General features: G+C 40.0%; 1 protein-coding gene across 6 annotated transcripts in view; it reads right to left on the bottom strand.

Moving 5' to 3' along the window:
• The window catches only part of NNT (nicotinamide nucleotide transhydrogenase), an 88,976-nt gene that overhangs the window by 42,226 nt on the left and 20,452 nt on the right, over nucleotides 1–26,298 (bottom strand). For all 6 annotated transcript variants that reach the window (XM_074952523.1, XM_074952525.1, XM_074952526.1 and 3 more), the window contains 10 exons: nucleotides 23,855–24,084; nucleotides 22,003–22,220; nucleotides 19,520–19,607; nucleotides 18,728–18,816; nucleotides 16,607–16,794; nucleotides 14,753–14,886; nucleotides 12,425–12,616; nucleotides 10,334–10,487; nucleotides 1,382–1,543; nucleotides 50–160 (listed from right to left, as the gene is read on the bottom strand). In XM_074952523.1, the coding sequence (XP_074808624.1) occupies nucleotides 50–160; nucleotides 1,382–1,543; nucleotides 10,334–10,487; nucleotides 12,425–12,616; nucleotides 14,753–14,886; nucleotides 16,607–16,794; nucleotides 18,728–18,816; nucleotides 19,520–19,607; nucleotides 22,003–22,220; nucleotides 23,855–24,084 (1,566 nt within the window). The remainder of the gene's footprint in view (nucleotides 1–49; nucleotides 161–1,381; nucleotides 1,544–10,333; nucleotides 10,488–12,424; nucleotides 12,617–14,752; nucleotides 14,887–16,606; nucleotides 16,795–18,727; nucleotides 18,817–19,519; nucleotides 19,608–22,002; nucleotides 22,221–23,854; nucleotides 24,085–26,298) is intronic.

Here is a 26,298-nt window from a genome sequence, read left to right as displayed (position 1 = left end):
GTCACAGTGCATTTTGATTCATGTTCATAGAAAGTTAACATGCTCATACCGGCAATGTTGACAGATGACACAAAAGCGGCAAGCACAGCAAGACCTTGAGGAGTACTTTCAGGGAAATAGTTTCCTCCCATCAATGCCAACCCACCAACTGCAGTCAGTCCTATTAGAAAAAGATACAAGTAAGTTATTGAATATAAACAGGTGATTATATACCAAGCAGCGATCTCTGATTCAAAAATCAATAGACACCACTTGATTATAGTTTTGCCAAACACTGTACACATTACTGTAGTTTAATCCCTCTGAATTAAGATTGCCAATAATTTTATTTCACTGCAAAAACTATCCCAGTGTGCCACAGAACACATTACTAAAAAGTAACAGACCAATATATTTTTGGAATATAACACATCAAATGTTAACTTAAGCAGCACTGGCTGTACATCTATAAATGAAAGGCTGAGTTATTAAGCCACAAACGTGACCTGTTTTGTTGTTCATGAGGGCTGAGAACAGCCGTTATTTCCAAAGTGATGGCCAGTTTACTGTCAATCCTAATTTCATTAATAAAATGGCAGTAATTGCAACTCTGTATGGTGCTGTATAAACATTAAGAGGAGATGGCCCATTTGAAAGATCTTACAGTCCAGGAAAAGCAGACAAAGCTGTTCAGACTCAGACTACCTCAAGTGCTCGTGTAATTTTTTAAGGGCAAGGAGGGGGTTATAAACCTCATGGAGGTCATCAGTGGGAGACTTTCCAGAAGTGAGTTTTGAGAAGGAACATGAAAGATGGCCACTCCAAGTATAAAAGAGTAACATGGAAGAAGGCATGAAGATGAGAACAGGAGAAGGAGAGAGGCAAGTAAAAGAGGAAGCAGGAAGAAGCGAAACCAGAGATGTAATCACAGATTGTTTAGGACTTGAAAGGTGAGGACTAAGAGACTTGAATGTGATGTGGAAGGGGAGGGAAGCAGAGAGCAGCAAGCTTGCCAGAAGGGAAGGAGACGAAGATGATTTTAGTTGCAGGATTTTGGATAGATTGGAAGGGAGAGGTGTGGTATGCAGGAAAGAGGTTACCATGTCCCAAGCAAAAGACAACCCAGTTATATGGTTAATTGCTTTTAAAAATATGCAGTATGTTTGCCTGTACAGATTTGTAACTAATTCTCTTTGAAGAAAGCTACCAGTAGTTAGAACTACACATGAAGTCTGTTATATTTGCTATTTATGGCGAAAGGTTCAGTTGGAATAGCACCAAAACTGGCTCCGTGGCATCTTAAATACAGAGGATTAAACTGCTACTAAAAGCTCATAAAATATCACAGCTGCACCCAATATTTCCTCTAGACAACACAAATAGCTGCAGGGCAGTCACCTACCTGAGATGGCATTAGTCACGGACATGAGTGGAGAGTGAAGAGCAGGGGTCACACCCCAGACCGTGTGGTACCCTACTATTCCAGCTAAACCAAACGTTGTCACCATCTGTGGGAATGCAGAATTAGGAGCTGCAATGCCCAGTCCCAGCAAACTAGTCAGACCTAAGGAGGACAAGGTTAATGCAAAATTGTGATCTCTGAATGGTTTATTTACATTTCTCCACTGAAACTGTAAGACACATTGAATATGTAAATCAGATTAAGCAGTTGATGACTGTGCATTTCCCGGTGTCCACCCCATTTCCCGAATGTACCCAACTGTACACTATTGAACACCTCTTACTTCTTGGTGCTCAGATACTATGGTGAAGATACAGCTTGGATTACAAACCCTCCCTCCTCCTCCATCACAGCATTTTACAATAATTCATTATCATCTTGGACAAATGAGTAGTGCACACCTGATGCCAACATTACACTACTCTGAGAACACACACATAAGAACATAAGAATGGCCATACTGGTCAGACCAAAGGTCCATCCAGCCCAGTATCCTGTCCACCAACAGTGGCCAATACCTGTAGCCCCAGAGGGAGTGAACCTAACAGGTAATGATCAAGTGATCTCTCTCCTGCCATCCATCTCCACCCTCTGACAAACAGAGGCTAGGAACACCATTACTTACCTATCCTGGCTAATAGCCATTAATGGACTTCACCTCCATGAATTTATCCAGCTGTCTTTTAAACCCTGTTATAGTCCTAGCCTTCACAACCTCCTCATGTAAGGAGTTCCACAGATTGACTGTGCGCCCAGTGAAGAACAACTTCCTTTTATTTGTTTTAAACCTGCTGCCCATTAATTTCATTTGGTGGCCCCTAGTTCTTATATTATGGGAACAAGTAAATAACTTTTCCTTATTCACTTTCTCCACACCACTCATGATTTTATATACCTCTATCATATCCCCCCTTAGTCTCCTCTTTTCCAAGCTGAAAAGTCCTAGCCTCTTTAATCTCTCCTCATATGGGACCCGTTCCAAACTCCTAATCATTTTAGTTGACCCTTTTCTAATGCCAGTATATCTTATGAGATGAGGGGACCACATCTGTACGCAGTATTCAAGATGTGGGTATACCATGGATTTATATAAGGGCAATAAGATATTCTCCATCTTATTCTCTCTCCCTTTTTTAATGATTCCTAACATCCCGTTTGCTTTTTTGACTGCCGCTGCACACTGAGTGGACGTCTTTGGAGAACTACCCACGACTCCAAGATCTTTCACCTGATTAGCTGTAGCTAAATTAGCCCCCACCATATTGTATGTATAGTTGGGGTTATTTTTTCCAATGTGCATTACTTTACATTTATCCACATTAAATTTCATTTGCCATTTTGTTGCCCAATCACTTAGTTTTGTGAGATCTTTTTGAAGTTCTTCACAGTCTGCTTTGTTTGGTCTTAACTATCTTGAGCAGTTTAGTATCATCTGCAAACTTTGCCACCTCACTGTTTACGCCTTTCTCCAGATCATTTATGAATAAGTTGAATAGGATTGAGTTCCTTGGGGAACACCACTAGTTACCCCTCTACGTTCTGAAAATTTACCATTTACCCTTTGTTCCCTGTCTTTTAACCAGTTCTCAATCCATGAAAGGATCTTCCCTCTTATCCCATAACAACTTAATTTACGTAAGAGCCTTTGGTGAGGGACCTTGACAAAAGCTTTCTGGAAATCTAAGCACACTATGTCCACTGGATCCCCCTTGTCCACATGTTTGTTGACCCCCTCAAAGACCTCTTCTAGATTAGTAAGACATGATCTCCCTTTACAGAAATCATGTTGACTTTTGCGCAACAATTTATGTTCTTCTATGTGTCTGACAATTTTATTCTTTACTATTGTTCCAACTAATTTGCCTGGTATAGACGTTAGATTTACCGGTCTGTAATTGCCAGGATCACCTCTACAGCCCTTTTTAAATATTGGCGTTACATTAGCTATCTTCCAGTCATTGGGTACAGAAGCTGATTTAAAGGCCAGGTTACAAACCATAATTAATAGTTCCACAATTTCACATTTGAGTTCTTTCAGAACTCTTAGGTAAATGCCATCTGGTCCCGGTGACTTGTTACTCTTAAGTTTCTCAATTAATTCCAAAACCTCCTCAGATTTGTCACCTACAAAAGACGGCTCAGGTTTGGGAATTTCCCTAACATCCTCAGCCACGAAAACTGAAGCAAAGAATTCATTTAGTTTCTCCACAATGTTTATCATCTTTAAGTACTCCTTTTGTATCTCAATCGTCCAGGGGCCCCACTCGTTGTTTAGCAGGCTTCCTGCTTCTGATATACTTAAAAAACATTTTGTTATTACCTTTTAAGTTTTTGGCTAGTTGTTCTTCAAACTCCTTTTTGGCTTTTCTTATTACATTTTTACATTTAATTTGGCAGTGTTTATGCTCCTTTCTATTTACCTCACTAGGATTGGACTTCCACTTTTTAAAAGATGCCTTTTTATCTCTCACTGCTTCTTTTACATGGGGGTTGTTAAGCCACGGTGGCTCTTTTTTAGTTTTTTTTACTGTGTTTTTTAATATGGGGTATACAATTAAGTTGAGCCTCTTTTATGGAGTTTTTGAAAAGTGTCCATGAGGCTTGCAGGGATTTCACTCTAGTCACTGTACCTTTTAATTTCTGTTTAACTAACCTCCTCATTTTTGCATCGTTCCCCTTTCTGAAATTAAATGCCACAGTGTTGGGCTGTTGAGGTGTTCTTCCCACCACAGGAATGTTAAATGTTATTATATTATGGTCCTATTATAGTTACCTCTTGGACCAGATCCTGCGCTCCACACAGGACTAGATCGAGAGTTGCCTCTCCCCTTGTGGGTTTCTGTACCAGCTGCTCCAAGAAGCAGTCATTTAAAGTATCGAGAAATTTTGTCTCTGCATTTCGTCCTGAGGTGACATGTACCTAGTCAATATGGGGATAATTGAAATCCCCCACTATTATTTAGTTCTTTATTTTGATAGCCTCTCTAATCTCCCTTAGCATTTCATTGTCACTATCACTGTCCTGGTCAGGTGGTTGATAATAGATCCCTACTGTTATATTCTTATTTGAGCATGGAACTACTATCCATAGAGATTCTATGGAAAATGTGGATTCATTTAAGATTTTTATTTCATTTGATTCTACATTTTCTTTCACATATAGTGCCACTCCTCCCCCCAGCATGACCAGTTCTGTCCTTCCAATATATTTTGTACCCCGGAATGATTGTTGTTAGGATATAGATATTCAGGCCTGTCTGTAAAGGCCTATACGCTAAGAATTTAGGTGTATTCTTATCACTTAGCTAGTTATAGAGAAATAAAAGAAAGAATCAAAATCACTGTCTGCCGGTGTTAGGTCCTTCTCTTACTGTGACAGTCTGAGGCCCTGTGCTTAGGCTAAGATCTTTGGCTAAGCAGCAGAGGCAGCCATAAGCTGGGAAGCGAATGGTCAGATCCTTACATTCCAAACTAGTCACATTGCAATAAGATGCTATTGGGCTGTTAGGAATACAATCCTGTCCTGATAATGCCTATTGCCTCCAGAGAAAGGGAAGTGCCTAGAAGATGTAAAAGGAAACTTAGTTTTATAGCATCCTGTCTGGCAAGAACTCACTTAATAGCTGGGATGTGAAATCCTCATTTCTTTGTTGTTCTATCACTGTAGTCCCCATCTCCCTACTGTTTGTCTGTATAATTTCTGTCTGGTTCTGTGATTGTTTCTGTCTGCTGTATAATTAATTTTGCTGGGTGTAAACTAATTAAGGTGGTGGGATATAATTGGTTAAATAATCATGTTACAATATGTTAGGATTGGTTAGTTAAATTTCAGTAAAATGATTGGTTAAGGCATAGCTAAGCAAAACTCAAGTTTTACTGTATAGTCTGCAGTCAATCAGGAACTGTGTGTGGCGGGGGGGGAGAAATGGGAACAGGGAATGGGGTGGGGAAATTGAAATCATGTTTAGCTAAGGGCAGGAATGGGAACAGGGACACAGGTAAGGCCCTGTGGTGTCAGAGCTGGGAAGGGGGACACTAAGAAAGGAAACTGGAATCATGCTTGCTGGAAGTTCACCCCCAATAAACACCGAATTGTTTGCACCTTTGGACTTTGGGTATTGTTGCTCTCTGTTCATGTGAGAAGGACCAGGGAAGTAAGTGGGTGAAGGAATAAGCCCCCTAACAATTGTGTCCCATTGATTGTCCTCACTCCACCAGGTTTCTGTGATCCCTATTATATCAATATCCTCCTTTAACTCGAGACACTCTAGTTCACCCATCTTATTATTTAGACTTCTAGCATTTGTGTACAAGCACTTTAAAAACTTGTCACTATTAGTCTGCCCTTTTCTGATGTGTCAGATTCTTTATCCTCTTCCATCCTCTCCTCCTGACTAAAACCTAGAGAATCTCTATCAAGAGACTCTCCTCTAAGAGAAGTCTCTGTCCAATCCACATGCGCCTCTGCAGCAATCGGCTTTCCCCCATCTCTTAGTTTAAAAACTGCTCTGCAACCTTTTTAATGTTAAGTGCCAGCAGTTTGGATCCACTTTGGTTTAGGTGGAGCCCATCCTTCCTGTATAGGCTCCCCCTACCCCAAAAGTGTCCCCAGTTCCTAGTAAATCTAAACCCTCCTGTCTATACCATCGTCTCATCCATGCATTGAGACTCTGAAGCTCTGCCTGCCTACCTGGCCCTGCCCGTGGAACTGGAAGTATTTCTGAGAATGCCACCATAGAGGTCCTGGATTTCAGTCTCTTTCCTAGCAGCCTAAATTTGGCCTCCAGGACTTCTCTCCTACCCTTCTCTATGTCATTGGTACCTACATGTACCACAACCACCGGCTCCTCCCCAGCACTACACATAAGTCTATCTAGATGCCTTAAGAGATCCCAACCTTCACACCAGGCAGGCAAGCCACCATATGGTTCTCCCGGTCATCACAAATCCAGCTATCTATGTTTCTAATTATCAAATCTCCCATTACGAACACCTGCCTTTTCCTAATGACCGGAGTTCCCTCCCCCGGATAGGTAACCTCAGTGCGAGAGGATACCCCATCATCATCTGGAAGGAGGGCCCCAACTATGGGAAGGTTTCCCTCTGCTCCCGTTGACTGCTCTCCTTCTCTGGGCCTTTCATCCTCCTTAACAGCGCAGAGGCTGTCTGACCGGAGGTGGGACAAATCTACACAGTCTCCTGGAAAGCCTCATCAACATACCTCTCTGCCTCCCTTAACTCCTCCAGTTCCGCCACCCTGGCCTCCAAAGCCCGTACACGGTCTCAGAGGGCCAGGAGCTCCTTGCACTGAATGCACACATATGCCAGCCGCCCACAGGACAGGTAATCATACATGCTACACCGATAGCCCCCACTCTACTGCTGGGCTTCTGCCTCCATTCTCTCCTACAGCTACCTAGGTTAATGATAGGGTTTTTGTTTAAATCAAGATGTTTTGATTATAGTCTAGTTTAAAGGTTTTAAAGAATGGCAAGTGTACCTCGCCCCCTTTCCACTCCCCTTCCAAACTCCCTCTCAGAACTCCCCGTTAGTGGTCCCTGGTCGCTTGCTCACTGCTTTATAAAGCTCTGGCCTTCTTCATAGCGCCACCCCCTGACTAAGGCTCAGCCAATGAACAGAGGCTTGAAATGCATGCCTACATTGAAAGGTGACCAATTATGGAAACATGGTTCCAGTTTGTTGTCCAGAATAAATCTACACAGTTTACAGAAATAAAAGGTTTTTGTAATGGGCACTCCAAGCAAATGGCACATGGGATGTGAAAAATCAGATGGTTGTCAAAGAGAACTGTGACAGAATGTTGACCTAGACAGTACGAGAGACCTGCAATCAGAAGGGACAAGGGAACATCTCTCCCAATCTGACCAGACCATGAATAGCCAACTGTGTTACCCTTGATGCACTCCTGCTGACCCATGCAGGAAATAGCACTGGCTGTGCACCCCTTGTTTTGCTGAAAATTATTTCTTGTGATGAAAGACAACAGGAAATGCCAAGGTCTGAAGACCAAGGAAGATTGCTGCCTTGCTGTGTAAAAGGTGAATGGAAGCCCATTATTCCTTCTGGCAGATCCAGCCCTAAACATGAGCCAAGAGAACAAGGTCCAGAGGGCCCTCACCCATCTGCTCCCTCCCAGTGCTAAAAAAGACACGGCAAACTCCCAGGAGGAAAGAAAGGGGGAAATGCCATCCTCGTCAAACCGAAAGCCAGAAACAATGGAACAAGTCTATCTCAACCAGACTGCACTGGGCTCACTATTTAAACTAAGTTACCCAATAGCTGGTAACAGCTCTCTCTAAAATAGTAATGCCCACTTGGAGATTCCTTGATTAGTAAATCATTAACTCAGCAGTTATAGTTATAGGGGACTAATTATAGCTTATCAGCTCAAAGGCTACTTTGAAATTTGAGTTGGCAAATCCAATAAGACTTTAACTGTCTGTGTCAGCCCAGGTGTTGGGAGGAGTTCATCTCAAGTTACTACTACTGTCCAGATTGCAAATGTACTTATAGCTTTAAATTCTGTACAATGGGAGTAAAGCATTTGTGACAGATATGACAATATCTTGGACAAACCTGACTGAATTAAATTAAAATTAATTCAATAAGGTTTAAGTACTGTAGGAGCCCATTACATTAAAAATGCAAATATTTATGTACTATTGAGGGATTGTATGTAACTTCTTTTAAGAGGTTATGAAAATGCACTCACTCCAATTATGTAAGAAATCGGCCTTCTGAAGTTTCCCCCTGAAGGGGAAACCCATTGTCTGGCTGATTACCTATTCATGATGTCTTCAGAGACCCAAACCGGATAAAGGAGGGACTCTGACTCACGAGTAGGCTTATTCTGAGGTGAAGCTGTGATGAACCTCTGACCACAGGAAAATCCCTGGGTGGGGTCTGAAGGACTGTTCACCAGACACAGCCCTTGTTAGAGTAGGGAGATGATCTCTGGTAAGCTTATTACCATGCATGTATGTTCTTTTATTATTGTTAATGTTTTCTCTGTAATGCTTTTACCTTAAGAATACATGTGCTTGCTTAGAAAGCACTGTGTGATAGCTGAACCGTAGGCAATTATACAGTCTACTGTCTCTGAAGCAAAAAATAAAGCAGACCAGCGTAGGGAGCCGGAGTTTCTTGGGGAGGTCACAGTTCAGGAAGGGACCTGTGCAGTTGGGAAATACCCCAGTCAAGACAGAGAGAGACGTGGGTCTCTGCCCAAGAGAGGTAACAGCTGAGGAACAGGGACCCAATAGCAAGTGCTCTTGCTGGGCCATGAAGGGGAATACAGATGCAGCTGCCCTGAACTGTGACAGCATTGAGCTAAAAATCAAGTACAGTTTTGTGTGTGAATTTAATCAGATCTGTGGACTGGAAGGGAGGCTCTGCAGGTGCTGATCTTTATTAATAAACATGCTCTCTGGATTTTTCTTATGCACAGAGACAAAGCTACACTGGTAGAAGAGCTTTCTACCTTAGGAAAGGTAGTGCTGAATGTGGTGTCTCTCCTGTTTTGATTAAATACAAAAGCTAAATAAGAGTACCACAATCATGCTGAAATTCCGTTGCAATACTTAAACCATGAGTTTTAAAGAAGAAAAGAAAACATAGCAATTACATATTCTGAATTCCTTAATAGGCTAACGTACAATATTGGTGCACGTAAAATGCTAATTGAAAACCTACTGGCAACTTCCGTTGCCTGCTGCTTATTCTTCAAAAACAAACTTGTTCCCCATACTTAGCAAAGTTGGTGGGCAATTAGTGTCTCTTATTGTCCAGTAAAGCGTGAAAAAAAATCCACTTCCGAAAAAGAACTCAAACACACACACTCCAAGAACTTTGCTGGAATACTAAGTATTTCACAAATTCTTAATTAAGTAAGCCAAACATACACACATGCATGCCTAATTACTCTGGACTATTTGAGATGTTGATATACCTGCATTTCTGGTGAGATTCTTTACGTTTTGTTCTCCAAGAAACAATTATTGCATTGTTTTTACACAAAGTCAGCAATCAACCAGGTTAGAACTAGTTACTAATGGAATAATTAAAGTTACTATTTTTCATTAAGAACTTGTCTACATGGTTATGCCCAGGAAAATTCATGTGAATTAACTTTTAAAGTGGATTAGTTACACTGCATCCTGTGTGGATGCTCTTATTCAGAATTAAAGTGATCTTAATTAAGTTCAGCTTGATTTACTTCCAAAGTGAATTAAGATAAACTACTTTCCCCATAAAAAGAAAAAGAGTACTTGTGGCACCTTAGAGACTAACCAATTTATTTGAGCATAAGCTTTCGTGAGCTACAGCTCACTTCATCGGATGCATACTGTGGAAAATACAGTGGGGAGAGTTTTATATACATAGAGAACATGAAACAATGGGTGTTACCACACACAGTGTAACGAGAGCGATCAGGTAAGGTGAGCTATTACCAGCAGGAGAGTGAGGGGGAGGGAAGGGGGAACCTTTTGTAGTGATCACTACAAAAGGTTTTTTTCCCCTGGCTCTCCTGCTGGTAATAGCTCACCTTACCTGATCACTCTCGTTACACTGTGTGTGGTAACACCCATTGTTTCATGTTCTCTATGTATATAAAACTCTCCCCACTGTATTTTCCACAGTATGCATCCGATGAAGTGAGCTGTAGCTCACGAAAGCTTATGCTCAAATAAATTGGTTAGTCTCTAAGGTGCCACAAGTGCTCCTTTTCTTTTTGTGGATACAGACTAACACAGCTGCTACTCTGAATACTTTTCCCATGTAGACAAGCCTAAGTTTCCAAGAGGATGAATTTAGCACACAACACGCTGACATTGCAACTACATCCAGGGTTAGGTGACTAAGTTCTCTCACCTGCAGTGTATACTGATGCAGTAGTCATAGTTTTTCTAAAAGGTGTGATCATGGCTGCCTTCTCAGCTTCCAGCTCAGCCACATTCTTCTGTTTCACAGGGACTCCCTGAGGAATGTTGTTTGGTGGAGGTGCTGGAAAAATCACCTTGCCATCCTGACAATACAAAAAGTTACAGTTACTGCTAGAATGACAGATGGCTTGCCCAGCTGGTCATTGCTGCTTGTTCAAAAAATAAATTCTTTAGACAAGAGTCAAGATCCAAATCAAAGAATGATGGGTGAAAATCTGGTTTGTGGCTTGTCAAATAAGAGCCATAATTATGAATAGAATGGTCTTCATAACAAATATCTGTTTAGTCAAAGTTAAAGATTATTGTTCGGGACAGTGGAACCAGAGGTGGGCAGGGGCTAGAACCCCCGCAATGGAAATATTGAAGGGGCTGATGTATGTTTCTGCCCTCCCCTCCCCTGCAAATATCTCAGAGGCAAGGGCAGGATCCAGCTAGGTTTCTGACCCAGAGGAGGGGCTGGTATGTGAGATTGGGCCGGCCATCAGGAAGCAGGTAGGAACAATTGTCTTCTCCCTATCTTCTAACCACTACAGGTCCTGGAAGAGACACTCAGCTTGGGGGAGGGCAGGAATGTGTGTGCCAGCCCCTGGGGTGGGGAGCCAGGGCACCAGGAACTGCCATACAAACAGAAATAGGAACTTCCAGGTCATCCCTCGCCAGCCTGGAGCTGGTTCCCCCGCCACATCCAGTCTCAGTAGCTTCCCTCGCTCCCCCTCTTGTCCCTCCCCTTCCCCACTGACAGTAGCATCTCCCCACCCCCATTATTATTTATTCACAGAATTAACATTGTGCTAGGCACCTGAGGGAGTATATTATACTAGCAGCTACAATTCCCAATCAATATCAGGGCCCCACTATGCTAGGCACTGTACAACATACAGTAAAGAGCTTTGCTCTTTGCTAAAGAACTTACAATCTAAATACACAAGACAAACAAGGGCCAGGAGGGCAAACAGAAGTACAGAGAGGTTAAGCAACCTGCCCAAGGTCATACAGCATGTCAGTAGTAGAGTGGGTAATAGTCTCCTGACTATCTGCCCAGTGCCTTATCTAAGCCATGTTGCCTCTCAAACATATAGACAGACGTATTTCCTGCCCAGAGGAGTCTCTCTTGATTACATGTACTGTTAAGCACACGTTAGGACAAAAAAAAAAAAAAAGCACAATACAGTATCTATATATAACTCATTCCCTTCCCAGCTAAAGTTGGAATATGAGGAAACTAATTCAAGGTCTTATTCCAGGTTCTAGTGGACAGACACCAATATCACAATGAACTATCCCTCTCATTTAAATGTTCCATAAGATCACAAACGAGGCACATTAATATGGAAAGAGGAGAAATTTGCATTACCATTGCCGATGCTGGACCTGTTCTATGAATAAATTAAGGCCTTCAAGTTTCCTTTGGCTTTGACCTACGCTAAAAAACAACTTGAAAGGACACTGTCTACTTGATCTATTTTTAAATGTAATGTTAAAATTCTATTTCTGCTAGAGCTCCCTTTAAGTAGAATCTCCTAATTTTTATTTGTTTAAATTCCTTAAAAATAGATTTTAGAAGTTTTATTTTTATTTTATTTTTCTGCTCCCTTTAGGATGCTTATAAGGATCTTTTCAGGGGAAAACTGACTATAAATGCGAACAGCATAAATGTTTACTCAGAAAGTATTGTCAAAATTCACAAAGCAAGCAAACAAAAAATACAGAAAAACATTTTTGTTTTTTGCAGTTACAGATATCTTAGGCTTTTCTGTTAACTGTAGTAGGCACAGCATTTTCAGATAAATGTGATTTTCAAATTGATGGTGGCCCTTTAATAAAAAAAAGTAGTGATAACACAATCATTGCACAGACCAGAGGAATGTTTAACATGAACACAAGAACAAGGCTGTGTTTCACAAGCTACACATAGAAGAAAGAAAATATTTACCTCCTTAGGATGGATTTAAGGAGATTTCAATGATAAGTCTGGGAAGTAAACAAAAATACGTTATAAAGACATAGTACGCTGACTTACCTTCATTACCACAGTGCCTCTAACAACATGGTCCAGAGTGCCATAGTCAAATTGGTCCTTCAGATCGAAGTAGAAGTTTTCCTTATCAGGACTTATAGCCTTTAGAAGTTTGGTAACATTGTTGGAGTACAGAGTACTGGCCTGGGTAGCCATTCTACTTGGAAGGTCTGTGTAACCTATATGTGTAACTCCCTAAATAAAACCAAGTGAAATATTTAAAAGTCCAGTATAATTCTCAAAAGAAACAGTGTTTCTAAACATCCCAAATCTTTCTGGATATGCACATCAAGTAGCAAGTTTAGTTTTAGTACAGGTTTGTATAGATTTTAATGAGTTACAAAACAAACTGTTGCATTAAGATTTACACTTATTGTTTGTGTTTTTTACCAACAGTGTTTACATCACAACATGAGTAAATCCATCCACTTTGCACACCATTGGGATTAAGCCTGAATGTTAAGAGGGATGCACTACCTGAGCATTTTTTCATCTCTAATTTCAAAAATACTCTCTTATAACTTCAGGTACTTTAAGCAGCCAGATGAGAGGTGGACAGAATAGCCTATTAAGTCTTTTCAGTCTTTTGGGAGAGCGTTAAGGGTGTGTTCCCAGACTGATGAGGGGATGGAAAGGAGCTTTTTTGTAGTTGGTTGTCTGGCTGAGTCAAGTTATTTGTCCTTGGCTATATTTGCTTTTTTAATCACAATCATAAAATTGTGGGGCTGAAGGGACCTTAAGAGGTCATCTAGTCCATTCCCCCATGCTGAGGCATGATCAAGTATAACTACACCATCCCTGACAAGCGTTTGTCTAACATGATCTTAAAAATCTCCAGTAATGGGGATTCCACAATCTCCTTTCGTAACCTATTCCAGTACTTAACTATTCTATAGTTAGGAAGTTTTTCCTAACATCTAACCTAAATCTCGCTTGCTGCGGACTAAGCAGATTACTTCTTGACCTACTTTTCAGTTGATATGGAGCACAATTGATCACCATTGTCTTTATGACAGCGTTTAACATACCTGACTATTATACTAAACTATTAGACTATTATAAGGTTGCCCTTCAGACTTCTTTTCTCAAGACTAAATATGCCCCCCTCCCTTCTTTTTTAACCTTTCCTCATAGGTCAGGTTTTCTAAACCTTTTATAATTTTTTTTTGCTTTCCTTTGGACTGCCTTCAGTACGTCCACATTTTTCTTAGAGCGTGGCACCTAAAACTGGACAAAATACTCCAGCAGAAGACTCACCATGTCTAGTAAGCAGTACAATTACCTTCCATGTCTTAGCTACAACAATCTTTGTTAATTCACTCCCGAATGATATTAGCCTTTTTGTGCAATTGCATTTCATTGTTAGCTCATGTTCAATTTGTGATCTACTATAACTCCCAGATCTTTTTCTGCAGTACTATTTCCTGGCCAGTTATTTCCCATTTTGTATTTGATTTTTCCTTCCTAAGTGTGGTACTAAATGTTGCAATGTTTAAGTTAGTTTCAGGGTGCTTAGAAACTTTGTATATGTATCATTTTATTGTTCAAATCTAAAGAAATAAAATAATTTAACTTCTAAGACTATGAAGACGTATTTCTGTTCTGTGAAACTGAAGTCTGCCAAAGAGATGTAAATTATATTCATTAGCAAAAGAAAAAATAGTTACTATCAATTTTCAACAGAACACAACATTTAACTGAAATAGTCAAATTATTTAACCTACCAAATTAGACAGATTTGGTCTTTTTGAATTAGGTATCCCAAAACAAGTTGAGTTAAATACAGAAGGGGAAAAAAATATCAGGCTATGGCTACTTTACAGCTTATGTTGATATAAGTTATATCACTTAGGGATGTGAATAAGCCACCCCGAGCGATCCAAGTTACACCAACTTAAGTGCTGGTGTGGACAACGTAATGTTGGTAGGATGGCTTCTCCTACCAACATAGCTACTGCCACTTGTGGGGCTAAAGTAATTAAGTTGACAGGACAGCTCTCCCACTGGCACAGAGTGTCTGCATTAGCAGTTCTGCTGTAAGCTCTGTAGTGTAGCCATAGCCTTTGTCACAGCTGAGGCAGATCAGTCTTTACCAAGTCTAAGAAACATGATCTGTTTAAAGGCAATCCTTCTTGAGCAGGCCTTGAATTACATTTGTCTTTTAAAAATATGACTGGTGACAAAGTGTTAGTCTTATATATTTTTTTTTTTTTAAGCCTATATGGTAGACCAGGAAGCTACACATTTTTAGTGTTTAGTTTATAAGCTGTGGAGTCCTCAAACTACACGCACTCTTATAAATCCAGAACAGCTGCATAAGAAAGCCCATACCTTGTGCACATAAAGCTCTCCTGGTTTAGTAGTTTCAAAATTTCCTCCTGCTTCTGAAGCTAAATCCACAACAACTGAACCTTCTTTCATTGATTCAATCATGTCTTTACGAAACAAGATAGGAGCTTTTTTACCTGGTAAGACAAGAAAACATAGCGGGCTACACTTACGTGTCACATCCTGTGGCTAATATCCACAGGCCAAATTCTCCCCTCAGAGAAATATACTTATCTGCATATAGTTACCACACAACTCAACAGAAATTGTATGTGAACATTAAGGAGAGAATTTGGTCTCTAATTTGAATGTTTTCAAACTCATATGTGACCTACATTTGTGTGTATTTGCAGAGAGAAAAGATAGTATAATTTTTTCCCCAAATAAGTGTAAAACCTCCTCATGACCCCTCAAGAAATAATAAAATGCTGTTCTCCCAAAAGCACATTTTTACTTATGTAAAAAACAATGTTAAAAGATGCTATTCTGCATTTAGTTTTATTTTATTTATCTTTGGGATATGACCTGCAAATTTACCTTTGAAAAAAAACTAGAAGTATTTCTAAAGTGCCTCTGGGTCTCCAAATACAAGCAGCAATAGGATCTAGGAGCATTGTCATCCCTATTCATTCCAGGTGTATGGTTTCTGCAGAAGTTAGGCCTGGATCTTGCAAAGGGATTCAGCCAGTGGAATCCCAATAAATCCAGCCAAACTCTGTGCAAGTGAGTCTCTTTATGCAATAGGGGCCTTAAAAGAGCAACTTCAAGCTTATTTAAGCGAGAGAATGCATTTATTTCTGGATTTTTCTTATGTAAGCAAATATTGCAATAATCTATTGACAAGAACTGAAGGTAAGGAAGGTCTATGAGGAGAAATTTCAGATCTCACAGCTGAAGTCACACCCAACAATCACCAATGCCACACACAAACAGTTAGAAATTGCTTGTCCATGCAACCTTAAACTCTGATCCCCCTTGTTTCGATTCAAATTTTAATTACATGATCACAAGCTATTATTGCAGAACGATTTGTCTTATTCACTGCACATGTTCCAGAGTCAATTAGGCAGGAGTCCTGCAGAGCCTTACCTCATTTAGTGTAAATTCATTTTATATTTACAATAGCATAAAGATAGTACACATAGAAGTCAACAGACTTCATGTTTACACCAGTGTAACAGAGTATAATTTGGCCACCAACATCTAGCTTGGATAGTATAGAATGAATCAAAATAATTTTAGTTATGTTATATGTACAAAGAATACGAGGATTGTGTTTAAAAGGAGAAATATTTAAATTAATTTAATCTGCACAGAGTTTTTTAAATTCTGACTGATAAAAAAAACTGTACATTTTCCCAGTACCTAATTATTTTCTAGCAAGACTGACGGAACTTCATAAAATCAAGAGTCCTGAGGCTGCGGAAGAGTGCTGAGTGCGTGGCAAAATAGTACATTAGAATCACCAAGGTGAAAGACAGAGAGCCATTCCAGAAAGGTCTAAGGACCAGGAACTCCAACAGCAAAGGAGGCCCCTCTAACAAGAAAGTCCTTAATAAGGGAGGAATAGTGCAGCATGATTCGCTGGTGACTCCCCTCTGGACTGAACATCTGTTTTACACAAGGCATCAGCTGTGGGAAAGACAAATATGGAAACCTCTTCAAGAACTAGAACCCACCAACAGAAGAGGAGGGACAGATTTATGTAAAGCTGAATTACCAACAGCCTTCTGCTCCCTTGCACTGGAGTCAAGATAGCCCCAAAGATGCACAAACTCACCTGAGGTTAGTGGAGATTGAATATTAAAAGTATTCAGAGCAGAAGAGGAAAACGTGTCTGCTGCATTGGTGACGTACCAGGAATAAGAGCTGTACTGATGATGATGTCAACTTCTTGGCATTGTTTGGCAAAAAGTTGCATTTCAGCTTCAATAAACTCTTTGGACATTTCTTTTGCGTACCCGCCTTGCCCCTCTCCAGATTCCTTTAAATCTACTTCTAAAGGCTCAGCACCAAGAGATTTGAATTGCTCCAAAGCTGCAGCTCTAAAGGTTTAGACAAAACACAGACCACCGAAAAGTCAAGTCAGCTTTTGTAGTGACAATTCAATCCATCCAGGATTTTATTGGAGACCCTTATAGTATCAATGAGAGAGGAAGAGCACAGAGAGAAAGTATGGTCCAATAACCAGTTACTCCTCTGTAAAATGGGCATAACAGCATTTTAGTACATGACAAGGATGTTTGAGGATATATACATTAAAAATCATGAGGCACTCATACTATAATAATACAGAACATAATCACCCCAGATAGATTGCAGTTGTTCCTGCACTCACATAATCTTATTATTGCAGGATTTTATTAATGTCAGGTGGCAGCACAGTGCAAAATATAAAGTTTTCAGAGACTACTTTTCAATTTCAATATAATCTCAACATGCAAGGAATTATGCACAGAAATCCTTGCACATCAAGATGAAAATATTCAGCTTGCTGAGCACATGTATTTTGAAAACTTGGAAAGTCTAAGGTGGAATTTAATTTCTGCATCTGAGAAACAATCCATTGGGAAGAATGCTTGCTTCTCCTCCTCCCCCATCCCACATACACTTTATATAATCAATTGTTATTTTTAAATGTAATGGATTGAAAGCTGTTTCCATAATCAGAGTGCTTCTGCCAGAATTTTTGCAGCATTTCACTCCATAAAAAAATTGATATGTATTCATTTTAATTTCTTCAAATTTGACAAAAGGTATATCCAAGCCTTTGGTGCTTGAAAACATAACCAGATACACAATATTACTACCAATACAACATATAAGGGCTAGAAAATATGACCTAGGAAAAAAGATTGAAAAAATTGGATTTGTTTAGTCTTCTCTTTTCCAGACAGAGGGGACATGATAACAGTTTTCAAGTACATAAAAGGTTGTTACAAGGAAGAGAGAGAAAAATTGTTTTTCTTACCCTCAAAGGATAGGACAAGAAGCAATGGGCTTAAATTGCAGTAAGGGAGGTTTAGGTTGGACATTAGGAAAAACTTCTTAACTGTCAGGGTAGTTAAGCACTGGAATAAATTGCCTAGGGAGGTTGTGGAATCTCCATCATTGGAGATTTTTAAGAGCAGGTTAGACAAACACGTGTCAAGGATGGCCTAGATAATTCTTAGTCGTGCCATGGTGTAGGGGAGTGGACTGTATGACCTCTCGAGGTCCCTTCCTGTCCTATGATTCTAGGATATGCACACAATAATTCAATAAAAGCAAATCCTTTAATGAGAGAAACAAACATTTAAGGCTCATGAGGGAAATTTTTCTGGGCCACCATTACCCCATTATTCCTGGCTTGCCTCTTAAAAATGCCTTTGAGACAGGAGAATGATCTCTGAGGCAGAGGAAGCAGTCTTAGGATGGTAGCATTTAAAAATGTCTCATACTGCTGACTCTGCTTCTCTAACTCAATGCTTGAGTTCCAGGAGCAGAGTGGTTTGGATCTCTGCTTCCCATTCAATGGCAAGGAAAAAGCCTTGCTCAGGAATTCCCAGATGGCCTCACTCTGGGATACAGGATAGCAGGGTTTCTGGGAAACATAGTCCCTTGTGGTAGCCAAGTAGTCCTGGTCTGAGGCAAGGCATGCTGGGAAATAAGAGTATATAAACCTTGCCTCCTCTCTTTCTTTCCTCTCCTGCAGCTTCCAGATAAGCAGAGACCTGAAAGGTGCTGAGGGGTTTCTCCTGAAAGTTTGAACAAGTAAACACTCTTTCATTCATTTTACTCGTATAATCCTCTGGCTTTAGTGGGGTCTGACACAGTCACTTCTTATGAACAATGTGAATGATTGAGGATATGATTTTTCTATTTTGGGGTGAACTGAAATAAAATCCTTGGCAGGAGGATTTGTTTACACTCCACCATTTCATGAAAATCTAAAGATAAGCTTGAGTTGCCACTAACATTTTAAACCCCCACACTTACCTGGTATCAAATCCACGAACCACTGCTCCCATTGATTTAGCTGCTCCTGCAGAAGCTAGCCCTGCAACTCCCCCTCCAATTATAAGGACCTAGAATAACATTTGTTATTAGAGATCAAGCTACACACAAAGTGATCTGGAAAAGCGGCATCAATTCTGTTTGACATAGTACAGAATTCCCCATAGGGAATGTGACTCATTGACCAGATCTATTTAACAGATTACCTTCGAGTACAGGGTCCAAATTGACTAGGGTACAGTTCATAATATCACATTATTTAATGAAATTCATTTCTAACGTCTAATAATTTGGGAGTCAGCCCATATACAGCATGGAGTCTACATAGACTGACGTAAGGAATATAGGTTTCCCCCATTTTACGTAAACTTTGGTTTCCCATTCTCAACTGATTTTCTTTCATTCCCCTCACTAAACCCAACCAATGGCCACTTCTATCAGGATTCTAACACACCAAAGTTCCAGCCTGACAATCCCAAATAGTTTCCAAAACCTTCCCCACCCTGCTAATGCATGAACTGATTTTATATCAGAAGCTTAAATTGAAAAAGTTAAGCATAAGTGAAATTTATTGAAGTTCAACATTCTTTATATTCAGAGTTGCAGACAATGAAAACTTTGCCTGAATAAGGACTGACTCAGAATTAATAAACAGGTTCTAAAATCTGAAACTAAAGCCAAGCCCATCAAAAAATATTTAACATCCATCAACAGGGGTTTGCTCTACTCATGAAATCACCTCTGCTACAGAATAAATTTTCTCAGTCCACATACCTTGGCAGGAGGAACTTTACCAGCAGCTGTGATCTGACCAGTGAAAAATCGACCAAAGTGATTTGCTGCTAGTACAACAGCCTTGTACCTGTCAAAGGAAAAAGATGAGAACATAGTATCACTATTTTTCCATGTCCAACTCCCACCCAGCCATTGCAGCAGCCAAAGAGGCACACATTTAAGCATAGGCATAGTTTGACTTCTATATTTGGGGGGGATGACAGCTCCAGTAAGGCCAATGGGGCCACACGTGGGGGGGGGGGACCAATTCCACGGCTTGCAGTCGGGGGGGTGGGAGGGGGAATGCTCCCTTCCTCTCCCCCCCCCCCCCGCAAACAACACCCACGCATTTAAGTGAAACATGCAAACTGATGTAAAAGCTATTCATTTATGCTCAAAAAACACTTGAAAATGTAGTCAAAACAAGCATTCGTCATATGCCATGGAGAAGTGCTAGCCAGTTAAGGATGCAACTCGCTTATAACAAGCCACTCTAAACGCTTATTTTTGAGCCTCTAATTTTGATTGAAACTTGCCCATATTTATTCTGAACATAAATGTTCTTTAAAAAAGTTTGAGTCTTTTTGCAAAAGTTAAAGTTCCAGATCTCTTAAAAAAAAAAAAAAAATAGCCTGAATGAAATGTTTGTTTTATGCATCCCTGTAGCTCAAAATGCTTATTATTTCTTTCTATACAATTGGTACTTAAATCTTCTTGAAACCTTACAATGCACTTTCTACTTAAGAGCATGTATTCGTGGGGCAGTGGAAGATTTCTGATGTCTCTAACCATTCATTCCCTTGCCTGGGGTTTTAAAATGTGATAAATATATTGACACTTAGCAACTAACTTTAACAGTTTACAATCCTGGAAGTTAAGGTCCTCAGCATCAGCTCTGTTAAGTATGCATAATGTGAGGATCTGCATACAGGGAAACTGCAGAGTACAGTAACTGTGATGTAAAGGTCTGGGTGAGTAAGCACAGAGCTGGGAGTCAAGAACTTTCTCATCCCAGGTTTATCAATGAATCCTTGTGTGGTTTTGGACAAGTTGCTTAATCTTTGTGCCTCGGTTGCGCCATCTGAAAACAGATAATACCCTACTTGACCGTAAAGGCATGTTTGGAGGCTTAGTTAATATTAGTACAGCAGATTGTAATGTAATATGCTTATCACTTCATGCTGCCCCATTAGGTCTTTTCATTGGCCAACTTGCATTTCCGTAAATAGCAACATGTTGACTAGCATACTCGTTTCCTACTGTGCTCAATCTTCCCTTTTTTTCAGTGATTTTGCAGAGCGTAAACTGTAAGAAAAGGAGCAAATGGCCTTTTAAGTGCAGGAACATTATTACTAACTTCTCCAGTGTAGAACGCAGCTTAGTCTTGTGGAGAAGGAAACAAAGGAGCCTTGGGGCCTCATTAAGGGAGTAAAGTTCTTCTGGTGTATGCTTCATGCCTGATTTCCCAATTCTCTTATTTTGGTCTCTGTTTTGTTAGACATAAACTGGGACTTATTTGCTGCTCACCAGGAGTCCAAACATTTTACAGTAAGATATGGGATACCGACAATTCCGTATCTGCGCTATATTGGTGTTTAACACAATAAGAAACATGCTAATTGTTCTGGATTCACCAAAACATTATTTTAAGTGTATATTCTTTAGGAGATCTTATGACTATCTCTAGTTCTGTACACAAAAGAATGCCTATTCTTTGGGTCAAAACTTATATTTTAAAGTTATAAAATTTATATTATGACATCCTGTCACATTCTATTAAAACTATATAAGATGAATGAGAAGACATGCAGAATAATTATTCAAGCTATTACCTGGTTTTCTCTAGTATAATTTAAAAAATAACATCAGCTGTATACATCCACAAACAAGCTGGTAATTTGCCTAGAGCAAGAGGCTAAATACATTTTGAAGGGCACAAAATGTTTTCTTACTTTGAAGAGTGACACCTTCACGCCTGTACAAAAAAGCAAATGTTCATAATACTTGCTGACAGCCAGTTTACCAACTAAGTTGCCACCACAGAAGCTACTGAGAACGCAAATCCTAGGGGAGTTTAGGCTTTCAGTCCCATCTGCCATGCTCGTGGGTTTCATTTAGAGCACTCTATACTGTCTTATCCCCAACCTCTGTGTTGGACATTAGTCACTCTGTGTATCTTAGTCTTTCGCTATCTCAACTATAGCTTAAGCCCACTCTGATCTAATTCATTGGGTGAGGCACTACAAACAAGTTCACAGATTAAGAATTGCTTTCCAATAAAAAAAAAAAAAAATCTGAACACTGCAAGGCTGACCATAAGAGACTGACATGTTTAGACAACTCTAATAGACTGATTTTTCTTGAAACAGCTGCATGAAAACCAATGGAGAATTGTTTTGGACACAACATATTAATACCAGAATGTTAGGTTACTTTTATCTAGCTATATTTACAGTCAAAGTGAAAAAAAGTTAGTTCCATACCCTGCAATGTTGGCCATGGAGCTAAGAGCATCATATCCCTGAGCAATGGTGACCCGTGGAACCTGATCCATAGCCAAGACAGTAGTTTTCCTTTCTACAAGTTTATTCAGTAGGTCTGGGTTTTGAGCTGGGTAGATAAAACTAATCAGGGTAGCAGCTGTCTTTAAAAGATCTGCCTCATGTACTCCTAGTGCAGGGTTAACGATAGGGGCCCTCACCTGAAGGAAAAAAGAAGGGTTCAGATTAATCAATACAAACAAATCACTGCATGTCCCATGGAAAAATATGAACAGGCAATGAGGTTGATTAAGGATTGTTTACACAACTAAACTAATGAAACGTGCCTTTCATTTGTACGTCACTGATTAAAATCAGACCTAGGTAATTTAGTGGCAGTACAGCAGGGCCGGATTAACTCTCCTATGGTCCGGGGCTATTAGATTTTGTGGGGTCTCTGTATACAAGTCTTTTTACGAATTTAAAACAAAATGATCACAATTATGGCATCGAGGATATTAATGCTCTAATAAACTTGCCTTTTAATTAACATAAAACCATTTTGTGGTTACATTTCAGTCTTAAAACATGTAAAATATAGTTAATTCAAAATAGCCTCTTTCTGACCTTAGAACAGCTGTTATATTAGTTTCTTTCTGGGAGGGAGTTTGGGTGTGGGAGGGGGCTCCAGGCTGGAGCAGAGTGTTAGGGTGCAAGAGAGGGTGAGGGGTGCGGGCTCTTGGAGGAAGTTTGGCGCAGGATGGGATTCTGACCTGAGGCAGGGGGTTGGGGTGCAGGAGGGGTGCAAGGTGTAGGCTCCGGCCGGGAGGCAGAAAGCAGAGCCGCCGCCTCCCTGCCCGGCCCAGGGCTGCAGAGACGTGCCAGCAGCTGGCCACTTCTGGGAACGGCATAGGGCCACAGCATGCAGGCAGACTGTCTCAGCCCTGCTGCACTGGGGCCCCCTTTAGCCCGGGGCCCTGGGCTGCTGCCGCCCCTAAAGCCCCTGCGTTAATCCGGCCCTGCAGTATAGAAATAGAATTCAAGGGTCCTGTGTGAAATGAGTTATTCAGCTGGTAATAGTTTTTCTGAAGGACATGTTTGCATTACTGTAATTAACATGTACACTGGCAGTCTCAGTCCTACTCCTCAAGAGATCAGGAAACCAGGCTACTCTTAAAGATATCACCACCTCTAAAGGCTGAAAAACACAAAGAAGCTTGCACTGCTAGTGTCTGCCTTAGACCTAGAGGGCTTAGATGTCCAAATCTGTTAGCTAGCCAGTCCCTCTCTTGAGCATATTTTTAAGATGGCCACTTCAGAGCACACTGCTGCCATAAGGTCTTTGAATGACAACTGGAGGATGGTGCGTGGCATTTATTCTTAAGCTAGCACCACATGTAGAGCTATTACAGGAGAAAAATAACTGATTTCTTTTCTATTATTAGTCTTAAGAGTGCAGGTTCCTTGGGGCAGGGATCCTTTCTACTCAGTGCTCTGAACAGCATTCTCCTTACTTTGCTCTGGGAAATGCCATTACTCTGTGTGTGAACAGTAACAAGTTGTCCTCAAACCATTTCAAAACTTCTGTTCAAAGGTTTAGTTCTATTTTCCAGCTTAGTAGAGTTTTTAGTGCCCAGATTTGAGTCACCAAATAATCAACTGATGAAAATTAAAACACAGGTAAAACCTGAAATGTGCAAGATGTCAATTAAACATTAGCTTTTTTTTTTTTTTTTTTTTTTTTTTTTAAAAAGATGGAGCTTGAAGTTCAGCAGACTATATGAAATGGTTTGGAAAAGTCATATATTAGCCCTAAAACATTTAAAATACAGTATATTCAGGAAAAAATAATTACTTTGAGTACTAAATCAGAAGCCAATACTTCCTTGGTCCCTTGGATCTTTGCTCCTGCCTCCCTGTAATGGTCATCAGAGAATTTGGAACCTTCTCCAGCACCTGATTCGACTACAACATTGAATCCTTGTTTAATCAAAGCCTGAACACCAGCTGGTGACAACGCCACCCTCTTCTCGTTCTGGAATATCTCCTTAGGAACACCCACAGTCAACTGCTTATATGGGATTCCTGTAAATGCATAGGAAAAGATGGCATTTAGTTTAGCGGTAATAAGAACTATCTATCTGATGTTCTGTTACAGCATTTTCCTGTACTTTGTATTGACACTTATAGATACATCCCACATTAACAATTTTCTGCTCTCAAAACAGATGTAAGAGGCTAAGCAATTTTTTTCCAGAAATGTAACATCCTGCAGTTCTACTCCCAAGCATCACTTTCCCTTAATTACCAACAGGTGACAGTAGTAGTTCAATGTAGTAGGAAAGTCAGCTCACAGGCAGCAAGAAGTCTCTAAAGATTCAGATGGGTATAAATTACACTAAAATACTATGCGCTTGACTGGCTTAATGAAAGTACAATAGAGCCTGGCTCTGAACCCATACTAATCAGTGCTTGAGCCTACCCTTTTTACAAATGAGCATAATACTTACTTACCTTCCAGGGGTATCTTGTGAAACATAATGGTTTGTAAAGCACTTTGGGATCTTGGATGATGGTTGCTGTAAAAGCTGTTAAAGACTAAATGTTTCTTTGTTTTTTTAAATTGGGATGACAGCCTATTAGTTTTCTCAGTTTGAAAGTTACAGCCATTTTCAAGAGAAATAAGGGACTGAAAAAGCCAACTCAGTATTCTAAAAAGCTTAGAAGTTGTGTTTATTACTGACAACTTTGGTTCTCAAATTATCAACCTCTGATTTTATTTATGCACATTTAAAGACCCATTGTTGAGTCTCAAGTCTGAAATAGTTAAACTGTTCTAATCCAACTGGGAATGTCTAAATATCCTCCAGACTGATAGAGATTTATTTATATAACACATACATCACACGCAGTCAGTCAACCCTCACTATTTTGGTACTAGCACATTAAAACAATGTGTGTTCTATCGAATCTCAGCCCAGTCCTGCAAACAGTTACCACTTAAGTCTATGGAATTTCCACAGAGGAATAAGAATGTGTGTAGAGCTATTTGCAGAAGGTCCTACATACCATTTGCATTAAGGAGATGGAGATTTACAATTTATGTAGCCTATTCCATCCATAAAGATGGATGAGAGGGATATGCCAGTCATACTCACTCAATCTGTTTTTGTTTTTGTAAAAGTGAACTTTTGTTGCAAATTAATTTACAAGGTTTTCAATTTGACCATGAATGTTACATCCTTTGATACAAGATGGTGGTAAACAGAGTTTGTAACAGACTTTATACAATGTAAACATTTGATACAAAAAGTGTATGTTTGGGGGATTTAGGTGTTTGCTCTGCTATCCCACTCCCATCCTTTAAAAAAAAAAAAAAAAAAAGTTGTATAAATAAAGGGGATGCTTTGACTCACCCTTGAGCCCAGAACTATCTTATAGCTATGAACCTGAAACACCAAGTGTTTATATTTAATCAAAACAGACACTTTTTTTAGGTTAATATTCATGCTGTCACAAACTTTTCAATTCTTGATAATTATCTGGCATTGCTGCTACAAAAATCTGGATTTGAAGAGCTAATTAGATTAGCCAGTCGCCCACACCCTTTAGAACTGACGCCAGAACACACCTACCCACGAGTGGTAGTAGAAATTAAAGGGGAGGAAACAGACCAACAGCCAGAGGTGTATTTCATTTAATTATTTCAGCTTTTCCTTTGATATTGACTGTCTTCATCCAAAATTTAATTGCTGCAATGGTGAAGAATAGTTTGAAAACACCAGTATGTAATGTCTACATACTCAGAGTACATCTACAGTTCTTTACATAACTCCTCCCCCATTACCAGACAAAACAGAATTATCAAAATAAGCAGTGTTTAAAGAACACTACATCACTGTAATAGCCATGATTTGTATCTAAAACAAATTAGTCACATAAGTACCTGAGAGGTACTTTACAAACATCTGCTTCATCAATATACAGCCCTCCTAGACATCACTATACAACTGGAACAACATCCCCTACTCCCACAGTAGGCAAGTAGGAAGCTTTCTCTGCCAGCCAAATATGAGTGCCAACAGCACTCTATTCTATTCTCTTGCTGCTTGGAAGAGGCACCTCTTCCCCTGCCTTTCCAGCTACCCAAGTAGTGGAGGACCCAGTCCTGCCTCTATCTAATTCAGCTCAGTGAAAATGACATGCTTTTTTAGAAAGCAGAAGTGAAATTAAGCAGATTATTGTCAATTTCACTCTGTGGCTCAGGAAAGTTCTGAACAGCAGAGGCTGATTTGGGGA

This window comes from Natator depressus, chromosome 5, assembly GCF_965152275.1.
Source record: "Natator depressus isolate rNatDep1 chromosome 5, rNatDep2.hap1, whole genome shotgun sequence".
Classification (NCBI taxonomy): domain Eukaryota; kingdom Metazoa; phylum Chordata; order Testudines; family Cheloniidae; genus Natator; species Natator depressus.
This window is presented reverse-complemented; position numbering and strand designations above follow the sequence as displayed.